This window comes from Myotis davidii, unplaced genomic scaffold (assembly GCF_000327345.1).
Source record: "Myotis davidii unplaced genomic scaffold, ASM32734v1 scaffold962, whole genome shotgun sequence".
Lineage (NCBI taxonomy): Eukaryota > Metazoa > Chordata > Mammalia > Chiroptera > Vespertilionidae > Myotis > Myotis davidii.
The window spans coordinates 5,841,928-5,863,414 of record NW_006295559.1 but is presented as its reverse complement, the minus strand read 5'-3'; the positions used below and the strand labels follow the sequence as shown (position 1 = coordinate 5,863,414).

General features: G+C 40.9%; 1 protein-coding gene across 5 annotated transcripts in view; it reads left to right on the top strand.

Annotated features, from left to right (window-relative positions):
- The window catches only part of CPNE4 (copine 4), a 347,198-nt gene that overhangs the window by 242,771 nt on the left and 82,940 nt on the right, over positions 1–21,487 (top strand). For all 5 annotated transcript variants that reach the window (XM_015568113.1, XM_006770195.2, XM_006770197.2 and 2 more), the window contains 3 exons: positions 1,313–1,387; positions 5,703–5,786; positions 9,427–9,516. In XM_015568113.1, coding sequence (XP_015423599.1) covers positions 1,313–1,387; positions 5,703–5,786; positions 9,427–9,516 — 249 coding nt within the window. The remainder of the gene's footprint in view (positions 1–1,312; positions 1,388–5,702; positions 5,787–9,426; positions 9,517–21,487) is intronic.

Sequence of the window (21,487 nt, the reverse complement as noted above, 5' to 3'; positions counted from 1 at the left end):
TGGTTGAGCATCGACCTTTGAAACAGGAGATCACAGTTCTATTCCTGGTCCGGCAGAAGCCCATGTTTCTCAGTCTTTGAGAATCACTGACTATTAAATATTGGAAAGCAACTTATTATGAAAGAGGCTCTTAGATAATATTATATTTTCACTTATACCTAAATCTCTGTCAAGAATTCTGTTCTTAGTTAAGGTCTCTCTCTCTCTCTCTCTCTCTCTCTCTCTCTCGCTCTCGCTCTCTCTCTCATCTCATCTCAGGAAGCCCAGGGCGGGGGGAGGGGGGGTGTCTTTTAACAAAAAATAGGAATTAGCCTGGCAGGCGTGGCTCAGTGGTTGAACATTGACCTATGAACTTGGAAGTCATAGTTCAATTCCCCATCAGGGCATATGCCTGGGTTGTGGGCTCAATCCCCAGTGTGGGGAGTACAGGAGGCAGCCAACCAGTGATTCTCTCTCGTTATTGATGTTTCTATCTCTTTTTCTCTCTCCCTTCCTCTGAAGTATCAATAAAATATATTTAAAATATAAATTTTTTTTAAAAAAACCCAAGATTACTTTTCTTTTTGCATTTGTTTGAATTACTGAATATAGACTGCTGAAATCACTGAAATAAAAGGCAAAGTAAAAAGTATATTTCTAGCAACAGTGAGCCAGGATCTCAGGTTCATGTTATCTGCACTTTGATTCCTATTCTGGCTGGTGCTAGGATTACATGCTAGACGGCTCCCCCTTCCAATTCTTAATTGAAGGAATAGTGATTAAATTTCTCAAGTTGACTCACAGAAGTTATTTAAGTCTTATCTCCTCCTCTACTTGCAAAGTACACCCTGGTTAAAAGCACCAACCTTTTCTCTCCCCATTTTCTGTTCTTTCCACACAAAAGATCTCAGCTAGAGAAAGAGGAAAGCAATTTATTTAGCTAAATCATAAAATCTCTTAATGATTGACAGCTATAAGCATGATTCCTTCTTCTCAATTCCTCCAAATCTCTAGGATATATAATTATGTGTGGATGTGCCATCCAATGCTCTTCCTAACTGCTGCTCCAAATTGTCTCTTCTTCCAGCCTACACCCCATCTGTTGTGTTGTCCTGCTGAGCATAAGTGAAATCTGGTTATCTACTATTGTTTATTCTAAGGAGTTGCCTTAAACACCTGGAAATGCTGTGCCATGTTCACTAGCATTGGAGAAAACTCCTTTTCCAGCCTCAGTCTTTGTTGATTTTGAACCAAATATGAGCTAAATTTGTTCACGAATTCCTGGGCTGATGGTCCAACCGTTACTGCAGCTGATGCATGCTTTTTCCTGTAGGTGATTGCTGAAGAATTATCCGGCAATGATGACTATGTTGAACTTGCATTCAACGCGCGGAAATTGGATGACAAGGTAAAGTGTTTGGCATTAACCTTCCTGAAGGAAGTAATAAAGCCAGCACCCAAAGTTTAATCAGATTTTCCCCTATAGCTATTTTATCCCTTTCAGCCTACATTATTAAACAGATCGGAGATTTCAGAGAGGCCTGCAAAGTACGACTTTCCCCAAATTGTGAATTAGTTAATGAGATAGGAGAGAGTCTACAATTAAACCAGGAAATTTTTATTATGCTAAGATTTCATTTGTTCCCAAATGCCACAGCTCAGATATGCATGGGTAAATATGATTTAACCCCATTGGTAGGGGCATTTTAAAGGAAAGGAAGAAATGGAAAAGGGAAGAAAAGTGGCATTTATTGAGCACCCATACTTGCCAGAGTTAAGAGCTTTGCATGTGTTATCACATTCATTCTTATAACTTCCAGCCAACAGATACTGTTAACACTGTTTTGCAAATGAGGGAACAGATTCAAAGATGTGTTGGTTCAGATAACCCAAGACAGGATTAAATAAACAAGGATTTTATTGGGAGACATGCCTGTGTAAGGAACATAGGGAGGAAGTCTGAGAGAGCTCACAGACCGTGATGCAAGTCTGACAATGAATAAAGGAGAGAGGGAAGGAAGGGCGGGGCAGTGTCCTGGAATGCCATGCAGTCCAAGGAAGGTTCAGCAAGGCCATCAAAGGGGCCTAGAGCCAAAATTGGCCAACAAGCTCAGTAGTCTGAACATGCAGCTTATCCTGGAATCGAGGAAAGATAGTGTTATAAGGGAAAGGAATCTGATCTATTCAGCTTCAGACTTTAGGAACCGATCACTTTCAAAAGGCCAAGCTTAACTGAAGCTGGATGCATTTTACTGAGTGTAACTGTTGAACCAAGCTCTTCACTTATCTGACCCGTTCCTTATTTAATAGGTCAACCAGGCCAGTTCATCTTAACATGGATAAGCAGTTAAGACCTTGTTGAACTGGGAAACAATTACATCACAACAAGGTTTATGTCCCAAAATGTGTTTCCAGGTATTTGGTAAGAGGTTTAAAAACACATACCTCACCCGGCTGGCATGGCTCAGTGGTTGAGCATCGACCTTTGAAACAGGAGATCACAGTTCTATTCCTGGTCCGGCAGAAGCCCATGTTTCGGGCTCAATCCCTGGTGTGGGGCATGCAGGAGGCAACCGACCAATGATCGTATCATTGATGTTTTTATCTCTTTCTCTCCCTCTCCCTTCCTCTCTGAAATCAATATATATATGTTAAAAAAAAACCAAACAACTCTTATCTCCAGAGGACCATAAGAACTAGACCCTTAAGATTAGTCATGTTTACTCTTTTTAAAAAATTTTTGATGGATATTATTATTACCATTTTAATAATGGGAAAACTATAGGCTCAGAGGGGATAGAGAAGTTGTTCAAGATCACATTACTAGTAAGTGACCAATCTGGGATTAAAATCCACTTCTCTTGGCCTCTTTACACTATATCTTCTTAAATGTCAGTGAACGTCTTTGTAATAGAGGCCTTGACTCTATTCATAGTAATGATTTTCAGAGCAATAACTATGAACTTTTTCAGGGGTATTGGCAGAGTCTTTTTTTAATTTAAATTCTTTATTGTTTAAAGTATTACATAAGTCTCCTTTTCCCCCCATTGACCTCTTTCCAGTTGCCCCACCCCCCAGCACATGCCCTCACCCTCCCACCGCCCTACCTCCAATCTGTGTCCATTGGTTACGCTCATATAAATGCATTCAAGTCCTTTGGTTGAGTCATGTTTACTCTTAGACTTCTAGTTCGTAGAGTTAGTTCTTGGCCTCCTTGACTCTACACGGAGTCACTGGCTGGGAACATTCCATGGGAAGCCTGGCCTTGGTGCGAGTTCAGGGTGGGAAGTGCAAGCATATAGCAGGGGCCCTTGGTCAATTACACGCTCTGTAGAGGGGGCAGTCTACAAAGTATGTTCTCGTGACCACCACATCCTGCTAATCAGTGGTTAATCTGAGATTTCAGTTTCATGTCTGCCTCACTGTCATCTTTCTATTATATCTCACATCTCCCACCCAATCACAGTCCATGTTAGTTTTACATATACAAAAAAAAAGTTCTACAGTCTCCACTTCTTTAAAAAACAAAAAGGGGGCGGGGGTGTCCTCACCATATATTTATGATTTCCCTTTAACCATATCCTGAATCAGAAAACACATCACATTCATAACTGTATTCACAAAGGGCTTCGTTTTCCTAGAGTACAACTAGAGAAGATGGGATGTTTGGATGTGGCACCACACAGGCATTAGGATGAAGAGGGTAAAGCAGTATCTTAAGCAATTTCCTAAACTCTTAAGCAGCAGCTTATATCCTGGCATATCTCATTCACTTTCACCTGCAAAAATACTCAGCCCATTTATGCATTCATTAATTCACTTTTTCCTTTGTTTACCTATTCACTTATTCATCAGTCATTTACCGAACCTTTGTTGCATGCTTGTTATGCATCAAGTGATAGGAAAAAGGCATACTTTAAACCACTCTCCCACCCACAACCTGCAATTCACCATTTAAGTGAAACATAAATTTAAACAACAAATGATATAATAATACTGTAGCCATGACAGGATGGGCTAAGTGATGTATAACAAGAGTGCCCTGAAAAGGGTCATTCATTCAGCCTGGGAACATCAGGAAAGACTTTATCCTTGTGAATGAATTATATTTTAATTCTTTCAGTATCTTGAGTGCATTGTGTGAAACTCACACAACCGCTACCTTTTGACATTAGCATGAACTTGGTGTTGGGAACCACAGTGTGCATTGATATCAATTAGGTGTGAGCTTTTAACCTTCACTTCCTTGGAACCATTATGCTCTTTCTCCCTGTCATATCCCCAGGTTTCAGAATAATTCACCAAACTGCTTTGTAGTGCCTTTCCAGGTACCATTATAGGCCATGGAGTCAGTGTGTAGCAGTGTTACACTACTCATTTAATGGCTTATAATGGCTTCTTTCCTCTTACTAGTCTCTTAAGAACCACTAATTTGTCCTCTGACTTACGTCACAGCGCAAGAGACTTCCAGGTTTGTTAGTGGACACATTAACTCTCAGGTGTTCGAAGTTTCCTTTCATTCAAATGAGCACTGCTCATAAAACTGAAAGAGTCCCTATGTAGCATTTAATGTGGTTCGAGATGGCCATTCCCACCCTTGACTGTGCAGATTACCCAGGACCCTAGTCGCTGTTGCGCCTCAGCGCCCCGGTGCTGCAGACCCAGGCCCTTTATAATGGGCTCCTTCGTGTCCAGCAAGGAGCAGGCCCTGTTCAGAGCCAAGCAGAAGCCACTGCTTCCATTTGGACTGGAAGGTGAATGGTCTCAGGTGAAAGAGGGCAATGGCAAGTTGTAGAATTTAAGAAACAAGATGATGCCATGAAGATCATCTCATACAACCTCTTCAGGAAATAAAGGCTCTGATTTGCTTGATGACAAAGACACTATTACTGCTCTGTTAGCTCTTGCTGTATAACAAAACCACCTTAAAACCCAGTGACTTAAATTAACAACTCTTTTATTGTATGCCGTGATTTTGAGAGCCAGAAATTCAGGCAGGGTTCATCTGGATAACTCTTCTGCTCCTAATGATGTTGACAAAAGTCACTCGTGGAGGAGCTTGGTCCTTGGATGGTCACACTTCCTACAGGATCTCCTGGCTTCTTCCAGAGGGAGCATGCAAGGAAATGAGGCAGAAGCTGGGTGGCCTTTTCGACAAAGCCTTGGACGTCATCCTTCATCACTTCTGCTATATTCTGTTGGTTACAAGAGAGCCGAGAGGCCATCCCAGAGTCAAGGAGAGGGGAGTGAGGCTCCATGCCTTGGTGAGGGGGTAGCAAAGTCATATGGTAGAAAACATGTGGACAGTGGACATTGTGAGGGCCACCTATGGAAAATGCAATCTGCCACAGTGCTTTTGTCACCAATCCAGAATAAGACAGTATAATTACTTCATGTCATAGCTGGAAAGGTAGTTCCCAGAGGTTCTCAAGGAGGACTTCCTTCTAGCTTTTAGCATTAAGTCATGTTCTAGCTGCCTGCATGTTAGTGGTTGAGCTTATCTATTCATTGAGAAAATATATCATGACTAAAAGCCACTGAAATACATAAAGCTCCTAATATTAAAATTCTGTTAAGTATCATGAGAACAACTGCTTTCTAAGTACATTTGGAAAGTTGCAGTATGACTATGTGGGGGGAATATGCTATATCCATGCTATATGCTGAATTAGATGTGTTAGCAGAGGGAAAACAACTTATTTTTATGTATCTGTCTGTTTTAGGATTTCTTCAGTAAATCTGACCCATTTCTGGAAATTTTTCGTATGAATGATGATGCAACTCAGCAGCTTGTACACCGAACTGAGGTAATAACTATGCCATCTCATCTCCTAAGATGATAAATTGACCTGTTTTGAGGAAACCCTTACATTTCTTAATGTCTGTAGCTATGCATTCAGACATGAGTCCTCACGGTTCTCAAGAGGACTCTTTATTCTCAATTTAGATTGTTAGAAGACCCTCTCTCATCCACATTTTTCATTATTTTATTAGTAATACAAATATAAATACTAGGTAACATTTAATGAAGATGACTAGGCGCCAAACATTGTACTAAGTGATTTTATGCACATTATTTTAGCTACTTCTCACAACAATCCTTTGACATGCTTATTACCCTCATTTTGCAGTTGAATAAACTGAACTCTTGGGAGGTCGGGTCACTTCCCCAGTTCTCGCAGTTAACAAGGGGTACAGCTGAAGTTTGAATTGAGTGTGTTTGATTCTGAGCTCCCCTGTAATTTGGAAAGACAATCTGCCTCCCCAGGGAAAGTTGATACACTGGACTGATAGCAAGCCTCTCATGTGAACAGCAGCCTTCCTCAGCAGCCACTGGGTCTATCTGCATGTCCCTCTCACCTCCCCTCGTCTCTCTCCGTGTGTCTCCAAACCTTATGCTTCACTGTCCACCCCCCCACCCCCCGCCACTACCCACTACTGTGTACCACTCAGCAACCAACCCCAATCTCTACTTTTTATTTTATTTATAAGCCAGTTCCAAGAGAGATTCTGTAGGAGTGAGAAGCACATTGATAAGGAGGAAGTGGGGTAATTTTGATGATTGACTTGGAGCTAAGGGAAGACTGTGTTGTGCTCACCAGTGGTAGCATAAAGGAAAAAGGAACCCTCATGACTCATACGATGAGAATGGAGGTGCCATGTTCTCACTACCCTACACTGGAAATCCAGTTCCATTTTCCTGGAGTAACAGAGTTGCAAGTAACATTGGGGGAACAGAACATGTCATACTTAAAGTAGACAAGTATTAAACAGTGTTGAATGGCCTAGTCTGTGGATATCATCAAATGCATACTTGGCATTTAATAAAATGGGTTTAATAAAACAATGATTAAATGAATGGAGTTGCGTATAGATAGTGTGTCCACTACAAGTTATAGCACAAAGTGATGCTCTGGAACTTAATCCCTGGGGAATAGATTGAGGTGCAACTGGGATAGTTTCACCCCCACTGAATAGAATCATTTCACACATAAGGATTCCTTTGGTGGCACAGACTTTTCAGGGGAAATAAATAGACTTTGGGGAGGACCAGGAGTGGTATCCAACCAAGCTTTTGCTGTAGTCAGTGAATGGAGGCTTTAAAGTGCAGGGAGAACAGGGATGGATGGTACACTGTTGGCCTTCTCTCACAGGATCCTTTTCTCCTTTGCTCCTCACAGCCTTTTTCTTCTCATTGTTGATATTGTTAAATCCTCCTAGTCCCAAGAATCTCTAGAACTTCCCCCAATATCCCATTACTGAGGGGATCCTGGAGTCTCACAAGAAATGTGATTATAAACTTCTCCAGTGAGTCAAGCAACGTAACATTGATTTTTTTTTTCTTGTGGGCGTGCACACATGCACATTTTTCATTTCAGAGGAAATTTCTAGTTGAAATTTTGATTTGCTATTGAGTTTTTCAAAACAGTTGCAATAAGAAATCTTTACTCCTCAGTATCTATACTAATAAAAGGGTAATATGCTAATTAGAGCAGATGTCTTCTGGACAAAGCCGTAGCCACTGCCCGAGGCTCAGGCAAGCCACAGATGGTGGCTGCCACTGCCCAGAGCCGGCCCAAGGCTTAGGCAAGTGGTGGCTGCCTGGGGGCTGGCAGTGGCAGCAGCAGAGGCATGATGGGGGCAGTGCCTTCCCCTGATCAACCTGGTCGCTTCTCGCAGAGGGAGACCAGAGGCAGCCCCAGTGACGAAGTGATGGGGGCAGTGCCTTCTGCTGATCAGCAAGTCACCTCCCACAGAGGGAGGCCAGATTGCGGCTCAAGCCCGCTTCCTGCGGGGAGCGGGCCTAAGCCGTCAGTAGGACATCCTCTGAGGGCTCCCGGACTGTGAGAGGGGGCAGGCTGGGCTGAGGGACACCCCCCCCCCCAACTCCAGTGCATGATTTTTCATGCACCGGGCCTCTAGTTTTTACATAAAGGTGAGAATTTTGACCTAACCCAGATGATTTTATCTAACTTTTCTCATCACTATCACTTTGATCATCCCCAGGGTATTGGAGCTTAAGACAAAGTCACGCAGGAACAGTATTTTTCTACTTTAATGCATTAAAAGAAATTTAATAATGAGCCCAGGATATAATGAATAATTCATAGTTATATTAAGGATTCCAGTAGAAGAGAGAATCACTTAGAAAATAATTATGTTATTTGGATAGAGAATTAATATTTTACAGTGCTAAGACTTCTGCTAACTAATAACTTCATAGGAAGAGAAATCAATACGACAATTTAAGTTCATTTTATGTCCCCTAGAGCAGTGGTTTCATGCATCAGAATCACTGGGGAGGGGGGTGGGGGGGGGGCGTTGTCCTCTAGAGTTTCTGTCCATAGGTCTGGGTGGACCCTAGAAATTCACCTAAGGATATTTTTTTCCAGTGATTTCTATAGAGAGTGGAAGAAAAGGAGGAGGGAGGGAGAGAGAGGGAAACATTGATGTGAAAGAGACATGTCTATTGGTTGCCTCCCCCACATGTTTCTACCATGGCTGGGGAACCTGCAACTGAGGTACGTACCCTTGACCAGGAATCAAACCTGCAACCCTTCAGTCCACAGGCAAAACACTCTAACCACTGAGAAAAACTAGCCAGGACTAGATGCTTGCATTTTTAACAAGTTCCCAGGTGATACAGCCCCTGCTGATTCAGGAATAGTCTTAGGCACAGAGCAGATACTCATACATTCTAAAACAAATTGAATTATTTGAATCATAGTGATGACAGGGTAAGACTTGACACATGTGGAATTTTGGGCAGGATTTAGCCAAGTTCATGATTAGTAAGCTGCTTTTAAATGTGTTTCACTATTTAATAGACTTAGGTCATGACACTGAAGATTGGCTCTGTGTCTGTCTTCCTAGGATAGTTAGTGTAAATATGCTCCTGGGATTTTTCTTCTAGAAACTTCTGACTTATAAACTGATCTAACTCAAACTCATGGATTACCAAAGACCATTTAATTCTTTAGCAGTAGAATTGTCCTATCACACACACACACACACACACACACACACACACACACACACCAATAGTCTGCCTATGCTGATCTCAATAAAAGAGAACTTACGTCATAGGACCGACAGTCTTACAGAAGAGGGGATGTTTTATCAGAGGCCAGAGGTAGCCCCATCCCATTAATCCCAATCCCTTTTGATATAGAATGAGTCATCCTTAGCATCCACATACTAGACAGTATTACTGTCCTATTCTTGAAATGACAGCCAGGCCAGTGATCACAGGAATTCTGCCTATACTGACCCACTTAGTGGACACCCTTAAAAGATCTACTACTCTAGGTTTTCATTAAGGCACTTGGTCCAACCAATTGTCCTTTTCAAAGTACCAAAAAGCATCTCTAGCATTTTTTATGGTAAAATGTGAAAATGTCAAACATTTTCTCTCCCACCCACCACTCCTCTCTTTTTTCTTCTCAGGTTGTGATGAATAACTTAAGCCCAGCCTGGAAATCATTCAAAGTATCAGTAAATTCCCTATGCAGTGGAGATCCAGACCGCCGGCTAAAGGTCAGAAATCTATGTCTGATAATGCAATTTTTGTGTATTTAACCCTAGTCTTTCCCCTTAAGTGAATGTTGGAAAATCCAAAATTTCTGTGCCATTTAACCAAATCCCTTAGCATCGTTTTTGGAAAAGTAGGGGCAATTTCTTCTGCGAGAGTCATTGAAGCTCATGAGATAGCCCAAGATAAATCCCAATTTTGTTATGTCACGAGGCAAATCTTACAGCTTCTCAGAGACAAACAGTGGCAATAACTTCAGGATTATTAATGGGGAGTTATTAAGAACACAAATACTGCTGTATTGATTACCTACTGTTGCATAACGAACTACTACACAATTTAGTAGCTTAAAATAACAACCATTTATTTAGCTTGAAAGTCTGTGCTTTGGCAAGTTGAGTTCATCTAGGAGGTTCTTGTGTTGGGCTTGCTTGGACTCCCTCACATATTTGTAGCCTGTTGCACATGAGCAGGGTGGCTCTGCTTCTGGGGTGTATCTGGCTGTCATCTGGAATGATTGGGGTGGTTGGGCCATTTGTCTCTCATCATCCAGCAGGCTAGCTTGGCCTTATACACAGAGCAACCTTAGGCTTCCAAAAGACCAAGAACAGAAGCTGTGAGGTATCTTGAGGCTTAGTCTTAGAACTCATACATGGTCACTCCCTCCACATTCTATTGGCTACAGCAAGTCACATGGCCATCCCAGATTCAGGAGATGAAATAGGAAACAGACTCCACCTTTTGGTGGGAGGAGCTACCTAGTATTGTGGCCTCTTTTTTTTTTTTTTTTTTCAATCTATCCCAAATGCATTTTGAATATCATGGGAATATAGAAGTTGGAAGAAAAGATGCACTGTGGAGGGTCAGGATGACCAAAGGAAGACAACAGGCTAATGCCAGAAGCAAACTCCAGGAGGCATTGCCTGAGTTCTATGGTCTGTCCCTCTCTCTGCCTTGGAAATCCAGAAGCTGGGACATATTGTTATTGTCCCAGAGTTGATTCTACCAATTCCAGATGACTAAGTAAATCCAAGGGAGACCAGAGCCTGTAAGACTGATAGATTCACCTTCAATGAGACGCATGCCCATCAAGCAGGTATACCATGCACTTCAGCTTTACCAGGGCATTTTCTCCATGTGAGCAAACCACAGGGCAGACAGCAGTCAGAAGGCTGCCGGGATAGCCTGAAAGCAAAGCCAGGGATGCTGGAGAATGGTGGTGGCTGATGGCTACAGGCTCTAAAAGTTTGGGATGTCTGTATAGGAATATAGGTTCATTAGGCAAACTAGACATTCATGGTCTTTCAGGGCACCTAGTCCCATGGAAAGTAGCCATGGCCAATGTTCGTCTTTGGAACGTTACATTTTCTTCCCTATTTCGCCCCACAAATCTTCTTCCTTCTCTCTCTCCCCGCCACTGGGTCATTCTGAAGCAAATGAAGACAGACTCATCCCTTAGGCACAACAGGCATATAATGCCAGGACCCATGATACTTTTAGGACTCTACAAAAATGTTTTAATTGCTCTTAAAATCGGAAGGAAAAAAAAATGAACTTGTAAGATCGAAGAAAATGTTTTAATTTTTTTCTCACTTCAGAAAACAATGACATTTTTAGGACCCCAACATATATTATGGTGACTGGGGGCTCATGAAGGCAGAAGTGTTTGGGAACAACAAAAGTCATGATGTGCCTTACCCCCCAGCATCATACCATTTCATCCAAAAATACTTCAGTATGTATCTCTAAAGGGAAAGGAATCTTTCTGTTAACATAACCACAAACCCATTATCATATCCAAGAATATGAAATAAGCTTCCTAGGAATCAAATATTTTGCCACTATTCACGTGTGACTGATTGTCTAATTTATTAAAACGTTTAGTTTTTCTGAATTGGGATCTAAACATGGTTCAAACATTGCATTCGACTGAAATATCTCTGACGTCTCATAATCTGTTAGTTGCCTCTTCCTCTTTTTCCTTTTTCTTGCAATTTACTTATTGAAGAGACAAGGTTGGTTTGTTCTGTAGCATCTCTCACATTCTATATTCCCTTTAACAGCTAGTTAGAACCTGGTCAGCTTCAGGATCCCTCATCTAGCAACAATGCTTTATAAGTAATGGTGCTTTGTTATGGTGTTAACAGTCATGGAGGAACATTGCCTATATTCATCATTTTGTTATGGCTTCCAAAATGTTTTTTTCCAATTCTGCCATTTCTTTGTTATTTATTATTTAGAGTTCTTGGGTAAAGAAAGACTTATCTTTTAATAACTATTTGGTTTGCTGAGGTGTGATTTGTACACAAAAGGCAGAAACATGGTTTATTTGTCCTTTTGTCCTTTCTCACCAGTTTTCAGAATAACAAGCTACTTCCCCCAGCATTCTGCATAGTGAGGTCCCTCAATATTATTAAGAATTCATGGATTTTTAATATATTTGAGTATTCCAGTTATTATTATTCCTTTGAAAACTTTAATTATCCAATATTTAACCAAAAAGACCCCCTTCAAGTTGGCTCTTGGGCTCTTTTGATGTAAGTTTAATAGTGTTTAAAAGTTTCCTTGCTTTCTGGTATGATTTTTTTAAAGTCATAAGCTTTAAATTCTTTTGCTTTGTAAGTTATATCTCTCAATAGATGGTGAGTCATATTTAAAATCTCGAAAGAATTCTTCTCCAGTATTAAACCTCCACCTCATAAAACTACCAGGTTCATTTGTTTCATTTTGCTTTCAGTTTTTAGGATTTATTTTTACAACTTTAATTTTGTTTTATAATTATATAAAATTTTGCATGATTCTAAAGTCAGAGCTACAAAACAAGGTGTAGTCAGGAAAGTTTAGCTCTCACTCCTGTCTTTCCTTCTTTGTACCCTCTTCCCTTATAGGTAATCATTTTGTAGTGCATTTTAATATATGGTAGGGCTAGCCCCTCCCACTTCTGTATTCCTTGTCTTTTAAGGGTTTTCCTGGATATTTAGCTTGTTTGTTCTTTCCATTTAACTTTATAAGCAATTAGTATCAGAAGAAGAAAAAGAAGCTTGCTGGTATTTTTGTTGGGATTTCAAAGGCCTTATTCAGGAGAGCGGCCCAGGTTGTGGTGGGATGGGCACAAGCAAGACCAGGCAGAAGGAAGTAGCAGGAGAGAAGGAGAATCAGGTTCCCAAAGATCAAGCCAAGGGAGTAAGACTCAGGAGGCCATGAAGGAGTAAGAGGTACAGGTCTAAAGCAACCAACAAATGATATTTTCACCCATGATTTGTCTTCCTCATTCTGTGTGCCCTCCCTTTTTTGCAGCCATGTCTCATTGATTTGAAATTGCCACGTTCATGAGCTCATTTCTGACACCCCCAAAGCGGGATTCCTGGCCAATCAGAAAACTGTTCTATGGAGTTAGAATCCCAGACCCCAGTGGTCCTAGAATCTTCATTTTAACAATTTTTCCTAAGCAATGCTGGTGCAGGCCGTTTGCCAAGCACACATTGAGAAACACTGTCTTTCTAATGATTCTCTGTCAAGTGAGCTGGTGCCTCTCTTAAGGAATTCAGTATTTTTTCTGCCATCTTACTGCAACGCTAAGTGCATATGTATGTATACACTCTGCTCTTCCTCCTTTAGGAAACCCTTAGCATTTGCACTTTGCTTACATCAGCTATCTGTGTCCTCACTTCTCACGTGTGACCAGGACATCTTAAATTGAAATCGTATGTTCTCTACAAATTCATTGTCTTTGCTCTGAACTCGCTGACACATTCTTGCCAAATGGGTTGGACTCCTGGAATGTGTTCTTGGAGTTTGTGCTGAATCTTCCCCCTTTATTCCCAACCCCATGTGATTACTAACTCCTAGACCCCTGAGTGCCTCTTACTTTGCCTCTGGTCCTTTGGATTTAGTGGCCATACTTGTTTTCTCTTTCGTTCCGATTTTCTGTAACAAACCTTCTGGCTCAAACTGCTTGGAAAGGAAGAAATCCCACCCCATTTCCAACCCCCAGATCTCAGACCTTGACAGTGGCCACAATTTAGCCCCATAATTCCCTCAAACCCACAGACGAGGCTTCATCATTCCATACCCCATTGGTTACATTAGCACACCTAATTCTTGTTACAAAACACTGGAAATTGGAATTGAGGGGTTCATTGTTAAGTATGCTCAGTATTATTGAAAACACCTGTAATAAAGAACCATCCCTAGGCTCAGGCAGTTGAAAGCAAGTTCAAAACTGATGGTTGCCAGATGGGAGGGGAATTGGGGGTCTGCATAAAAAAAGGTGAAGGGATTAAGAAGTACTAGTCATGGGTTATAAAGTACAGATTAGGGAATATAGTCAATAATATTGTACTAACTATATATGGTGCCAGTTGGGTACTAGACTTATGGGGGGGTAGGGTCACTTCATAAATTATATAAATATCTGACACTATGCTGTACACCTGAAACTAATATAAAATAATATTGAGCATCAACTGTAATTGAAAAATCAAAAAATAAAATGAAAGCAAGTTCACTTTCATCTCTACCTCCTTACAATGGAAAGGGGTGGTGGGAGTGGGAAACTTGAATGGTTCACGGTCCTGTTAAGCTTTCATGAGATCTGCTACAATTCAAATGCTCTCCTTATGGCCCTCTGGACCCAAGGGCTACTGATTTTGTGCCTGTTGATAGTTCAGTCAGTTACCAGAGGATCGCAGACTCATCATGGTGTCTCTATAGCTGAATTCCATGACACAGGAATTCTTGACTCCACTTAAGTAAATGGCACCTGTGAGCCCAGCAGGCTTTCTCTACTGAGAGCTGTGATCAATACTGAAGCATGAAAAGTAATAATGAGCTTAACAGTGTTAAATCAGCAAAAAAGGAGGTTTCTGGATGAGACAAAACCTGCATATTATCTTATTTTTAATAATTTTTCCTTTACATTAATATTATCTCTTTTTTTTGTACAAATGAGGAATTCTCTGTGTTTAAGCAAATTGCTTAAGATTACACAACTCAGTAGCACAGCCTTCGTTTAAACCCAGGTCTCATCCTCTATAGACCTTGCTCTTAACTATTAAAAGACAGTTAACATTTACTGAGCATTCAGCTACCGGGTACTATGCCAGACACTGCTTAATTATGTCATTCAACTCTAATTATCTTCGGTTAAACAATTCTGCAGTAAAAAAGAGCCCCATGCAATATAAGCTTTTTTTCTTGCTCATATAATAATCAGAGGGAAAACTTCTTAATCATTCAGTGATTCAAGAACCTTGTGGCTTCGACCTTGTGGCTCATCCATAGCTTAGGGCCTCATTGTTAGTTGCATCCAGCAGGCAGAAGAGTAAAGAATGTGGAGCTCTCTCTCTGTCTAGAAGTGTTAGCTGAAAACAGCACATGGCATTGCGATTAAAAAAACAACATGCAGGGATTTCCCGTGTGTACTTCTGTAATGCAAGTAGACAATTAGAAACGGGGGGTACTTTTCGATTACACAATTTGGCTTGGGGTTTTTTAGGCTTCACCAGGACTGTGTCTTCAAATCTGAAAGTGTCTAAGTGAGGACTTCTGGTTTAGGAATGTTCAGAGACTATTTTCTGCTTTTCTTCACTCCCTCTCAAGCCCGGTCAAACATAGTTCTCACCCTCCCTGTATGCTCTCCCTGAGGTTGCTGTCCTTTCTGGGTCTGGTTCATGAGGAGTCTCAGGACTGACTTGCCCTCCAGGTTGGCCCCACCTCCGAGGAGCTGAGGACTCAGGCGCCAGGCCTGCAGGAAGCAGCAGAGGCCGGCAGCAAACTCTGGCTCCAGGTTTGCTTGTCCCTCCCAGGTCAAGCCTTCCTGTCATTTCTGGCCTCCAGCTGTTCCCCGGACATTATTTTTACTGCAGCCATTCTTCCAAAGACATTTGTAAACGTGTTTATCCAGCATATAGAGATGTTTTGCACCAACAGTGCTTTCTGGAAATAGAAATCCCCTTTGTAATTTAAGTTGTACAGATTTGCTTTCTCTATTTTACTAATTAATGCTGCATGAACCTGGGTTGAACAGAAAACAAAGTGGTGCCATGAACAGGGAAGTGGCTTGCATAAATAAATACATGAACAAATAAACTAATTAATTAATTAAAATTTGAAAGAACAACACAACTAACGGCAACCAGCATAAGCCACTGGGGACAACATGGATGGTCCTAGGGGTATTGTGCTAACTGAAATAAGTCAGACAGAGAAAACAAATACCATGTGATTTCACTTATATGTGGAATCTAAAAAACAAATATACAGAGTAGAAACAAACGTACAGAAAACAGATTGATGGTTGGCAGTTGGGGTTGGAGGGATGGGTGAAAGGGGGAAGGGATTAAGATGTACAAATTGCCAGTCATAAAAAAAGCCAGAGAATGTAAGCTACAGTTTAAGGAATATCATCAACAATATTATAACAACTATGTATAGTGACAGATGGGTACTAGGCTTACTGGGATGATCACTTTGTAAATAATATAAATGTCTAATTACTATGTGGTACACCTGAAACTAACATAATAGTGTACCTCAGCTATAATTGAAAATAAAAGTGTCTCCCTGTGGAAGAGTCAGCTAGCTGGTCACCAAAAGTCTGTTTTCTTTTCTTTCTAGGCATCCAACTAGCCCTCATTTCCCACCCTCTCTTATAGTTCAGTGTGACCATATCACTGAGTTTTCTCAGTTTCTTTGGTATTTTTTATATAAATAATCGTATCATTTGCAAATAATGGCAATTGTTTCTTTCCAATTCTTATCTCTTTCCACCTTTCCTTTGGTGTGCGCTGGGACTGCTATCCACTGTACAGAAATGACTCCAGGCTTCTTTTGTTCTTAATCTTCAGGGTTCGAAAGAAAGATTCCTTGAATATAACTTTTGCCATAGTATTTTTAAAGCTACTTATTAGCTGAAAATATTCTGATACATTCCTAATTTTTCAGAGGATTTCTTTTAAGATCATAGGTTAACATTAAGGATTTCTTCTTTTATTGACAAAAGTTTATGGGGTTTCCTCCATAAATCTGTTAATGAAGTAGATTAGACAAATAGATATTCTTACCTCGAATTTAAGAATGATCCTACAAGCATTAGAGGTTAAAAATGTACCCACAAAAATCCCAGTAGGCACAACAATTATATAGATGACTTTATTATAACTATCCAAGAAACAGATATTGTAATCTTTTTTTAATATATTTTATTGATTTTTTTACCGAGTGGAAGGGAGAGGGATAGAGAGTCAGAAACATAGATGGGAGAGAAACATCGATCAGCTGCCTCCTGCACACTCCCCTCTGGGGACATGCCCGCAACCAAGGTACATGCCCTTATCCGGAATCGAACCTAGAACCCTTCAGTCCGCAGGCCGATGCTCTATCCACTGAGCCAAACAGGTTAGGCAGCTATTTTAATCTTACACTACACCTTTTAGTTAAAAATAATAATATTGATAAGGAGCCCTACCCATTTGGCTCAGTGAATAGAGCATCAGCCCATAGACTGAAGGGTCCCAGGTTTGATTTTGGTCAAGGGTGTGTACCTTGGTTGCAGGCTCCATCCCTGGCCCCCATTGGGGTGCATGTGGGAGGCAACCAATTGATGTGATGTGTCTCTCTCACATTGATGTTTCTCTCTTTGTCTCTCCCCTTCCCACTGTCTCTAAAAATCAAGGGAAAAATATCCTCAGGTGAGGATTAACACAAAAAAGGAAAACACCTTAGCTAACATAACCTTGGTACCTAAAGCAATAAAAAATAATGAAAGAAAAATGATTCCATTTATATGAAATATCCAGAACAAGTGAATCTTAGTGGTTGTCAGGAGCTGGGAGAAGGGAGAGACTGCTAATGGGTAGTGAGTTTCCTCTTGGGGTGATGAAATATCCTAAAGTTGACGACAGTATTGCTTGAGTGGTTCTGTGACTATACTAAACCCATTGACTCATACATGGGTTAAATGGGTGAATTATGTGGTATGTGAATTACATCTCAATAAAACTGTTTATAAAAAGTGTTAGCAAATCTCACTCCTGAACATAGATATAAAAATCCCATTTTCTAAACACTTACAGTGATTTAAAATAAAAGGTGATGCGTCACGATCAAGGGTGCTCCAATGCTAGAATGTTAGTTAATCTGATCTATTGCATAATGGAACTGTGGAGGGAATCCTCTATACCAGGGGTGGGAAACCTTTTTGTGAGTGCATGCCAAAATCAGCAAAATCTCTGACTCAAAATTCTTCTGCGTGCCAACTCTAATTTTTTGAGAACATGTTACGCCTACTTGATATCTCTTATGGTGTACGTATGTGAGGAACCTTGAAGAAATAATAAAATTCATTCGAGTGACAAAAACACAGTATATGATGATGAAAAATACATTTATTTTTTAATGTATACATGTTATGTAAAATTATTTATTTATCTAAGATGCACCTACACTAAATTTATCTGAAAAATAAAAAAGTCGATATTAAGAACAAAATTGTAAATGGAAGATTATAAGAGGGTTTCATGTGCCAGCAAAAGTTACTGGCGTGCCATGTTTGGCATGCGTGCCAGGGGTTGCCCACCCCAGCTCTATACTTTTTCTGTAGAAAATGAGAAAGAGTGAACCACATTGAAAAACTGAACTTAGGGATGGAGAGCACATGTTCTTCACTGGAGAAGTCAGTATCGTAGAGCAGGGGTGGCGAATGTCTGGCCCTTTGACTATATAAGGCCCATGAAATCATTTATTCTGGCCCTGACAAGGTAGTAGGGGAGAGTTAATTAAATGTTTGACCAAATTCAGCCGAGAGAGAGAGATGGAGAGAGGGGGGGAGGGGGAGAGAGAGAGAGAAAGAGAGAGATGATGATGATGAGAGAATAGTTGACTGGTTGCCTCCTGCACTCCCCACACTGGGGATCAAGCCCACAACCCAGGCATGTGCTCTGACCGGGAATCGAATCGTGACCTCCTGGTTCATAGGGTGACACTCAGCCACTGAGCCGTGCTGGCTGGGCCAGCAGGCTGATTTTTAAGTTGATAATTTTGTATGGCCCTCGATTATGTTATAAATATCAAAATGATCCTTGGCAGAAAAAAAGGTCTGCATCCCTTTATAGAGATCCCAATTCTTCCTAAAATGGTCTATAGATTTAATGTAATTCCAATCAAAAGTCTAGTGGCCATCTGTTGGCCATGCCATACTGATCAAACCTTATATGGCCATTTTTCTCTTTCCTTCCTCTTCTCTTTTTCCTTCTTTTCTCTTTCCTTCCCTTTCCTTGCAGGGGCAGCAGTGTCAGTGAGGCCAATAAATATGTATAAGTACATGAATACACATACACAGAAATCAATTAACAAAATGGGTAACATGCATGACAAGCTATTGTACAACATAGAAAACACAAATGGCCAGTCAACATAAGGAGAAGTGCCAGGTTCCATTAGTAATCAGTAAACAGCTTAAGTTCACAAGGAGACTTCATCTCACATCACTGCACCGCTTTCTTAACACTGAAGCTGAAAAGTTACCGCAAGATCTCAGTGTTTGCTTTTGCACTTTGGAAATAGTGCTTTCAAACCCAGCCTTGTCAAGTGGAAGGTTTTCACAACCTGGGCTGACATCTCCAGAGGCCTTTGCATTGAGTCAGATTCTGTAGGGCATTCAATCCTCTCCCACATTTTAAACATCAACAGGAATGTTGTTTTTTTTTTTAAGTAATGCCAGCTGCAGCCATCCTGGGCATTTCTTTCCAGAACGTGTTTTCAGTAGAATTACCAGATAAAACATCAAGAGAGCTATCTCTTCGAAAGAAGGGCGGCTTTTTATAAAAAGAGAGCCCTTCACATCAAGAGAATGACCCTTTCTTAGGTGCTTGGCAGAACAATCTCACAGGCCCTCCTTCTCAGGAGCTGGAGGAGGCGTTAGCCTCTCCTCACGGAGATGGTGCTCATGAAATCCCAGCCGTCTGCCAAGTACTTAGACTTCCCTAAAGGGTTGGGGAAGGCGAGGGTTTTTCTGTGGGAGCACACGAAACTAATGTCAGGGACGAGCAGGTTGACTGACTCATTAGATACAAATTATTTCTTCCCTGAAAGCATATGAATTACCTTCCTTCCTGTGACTTAACTCGGCGCTGAAAAACGCAAGTGCTTTTGGATCATCCCAACGAGGAGAAGAAAGCTAGAATGATCATGTCCCCCGCCTCCACTGCTGGAGTTAGAGGGAAACTAGCTAGAGGTGCCTCCTCATGTTGAGCACAGAGGCACCTGAGGCTGGACAAGGATCTCCTTTCACCTGCCGTGGTCTCCGGCTTCTTTGCTTCTACAGGAACTCAGCTTTATTCAGTCACCTTGATGGGACCTGGAAAACTTGACTCTTAGGAGAGGCGAATGCATACATCAGGATGCCAATGTATTAATTTACAAAAATTTTAATAAATTAACAAAAACTATAATCCCCGTGCTCCATATAAGGTTCACCTTTCCCGATATCTGAACAGCTATGGAGCAGAATTCGCAGTCAGAATGTTACCTGGCGGGCATGGAAGAATCAAGGGCCTCTGAGGAGTCTCGATTCTACTCTTGTCAGCAGTTTGACACAAAGACCCTTTGGAAAGTCTGATTAAGTTAATAGGACATTTGTTTTTGAAAAATGCATACACTTCGAGGGCTTTGTGAACTCATTAATGCTGATCTCTAGACACCAGACCTCTAAGCTGAGCCATGGCGAGTCTTGTTATCAAGTCTAACTTTCAAGAAGTTAAAAAGCATAAATTCTCATTCAGCTATCAAATGAACACATATCAAAGATTTTTTTCAACTCACTCAGTAATGAGGAAATCCATAAGATGATGAAACTGTTCTCCAAGAGTATTTCAGGTTAAATATTATCTTTTTCTTTCAACAGGACTAAGATTTCTAGAGACAAAATTGGTTAACATCCTTTTCAGCAATAGATTATAAACTTCAGGGTTATCTTTGCTTAACAGACAGAAATCACTGCATCATGTACAAGTTTAACATGTATAACTTCACAGAGTCTGAGCTCTTAATTCATAAATACTAAATAACCAAATCAACCAATGGTATATTCTTATAGGAAAATAAATTGTCTTTGGGTGGGGCCATTAAACACAGCTTCAGTATGCCACTGAGAGCCCTTGGAGTCACACAGTTTTGGACTTCTTGCCATATGATGGATAATTTTTCTTAATCGGTTCAAATAGCCTCCTGAGTTCACGTTTCTAGAGCCTGACATATGCCCCAAATTTCTATTTGTCCCCTTTTGTCCCCTTTCCATCTCTGCATGCTGGCACATTCTTAACCTTGAAGTGTCAGCTCAAAACTCGGTCGCTCAGAGATGCCTTCCCAGATCTCATTGTTCATACCTGCATTCTTCCAGTACTTTGCATCTCGGCACCCTCCTATAATCTCCCTTGTGGCATTTACCGTCATCCGTAATCACAGTGCTTGTCTTTTTACATGTGTATTTGACTCCTGTACTGAAATGCAAGTCCCCAGGTCCAAGGAAATGGAACTGGTTTATTTAACTCTGCATCCTCAGACCCTAACGTAGTGCTTGGCACATAGTATAGTAGATGCTTAATAAATATCTGCATCCTGGATGGATGAGTGGGTGGATGCATGCCCATATTGACATTAGCTCGATCCTATAGAAGACATCCTAGAGGTTTTGCTATTTGGCCTGTCCTTTTAAAGGCTCCAAGAAAAATATCCCTCTTATCCACTCACATATATTGATGTTACCGATTAATTTATTATTGCTATCATATCACTTTTGACATGGAACACTTTCTTTCATTCAACACGTTTAAATTCATTATGGGAATTTTTTTCCTTATTGTCTGTCTTGGAGAATAGCCTCACTGTGGCCCATTTATCAATGATATCCTCCCCTAATAGTTTTCCCCCCTCAAATTGTAACCTGTCTTTTCCTCCACCTGCCCTGGAGGGAAAGAA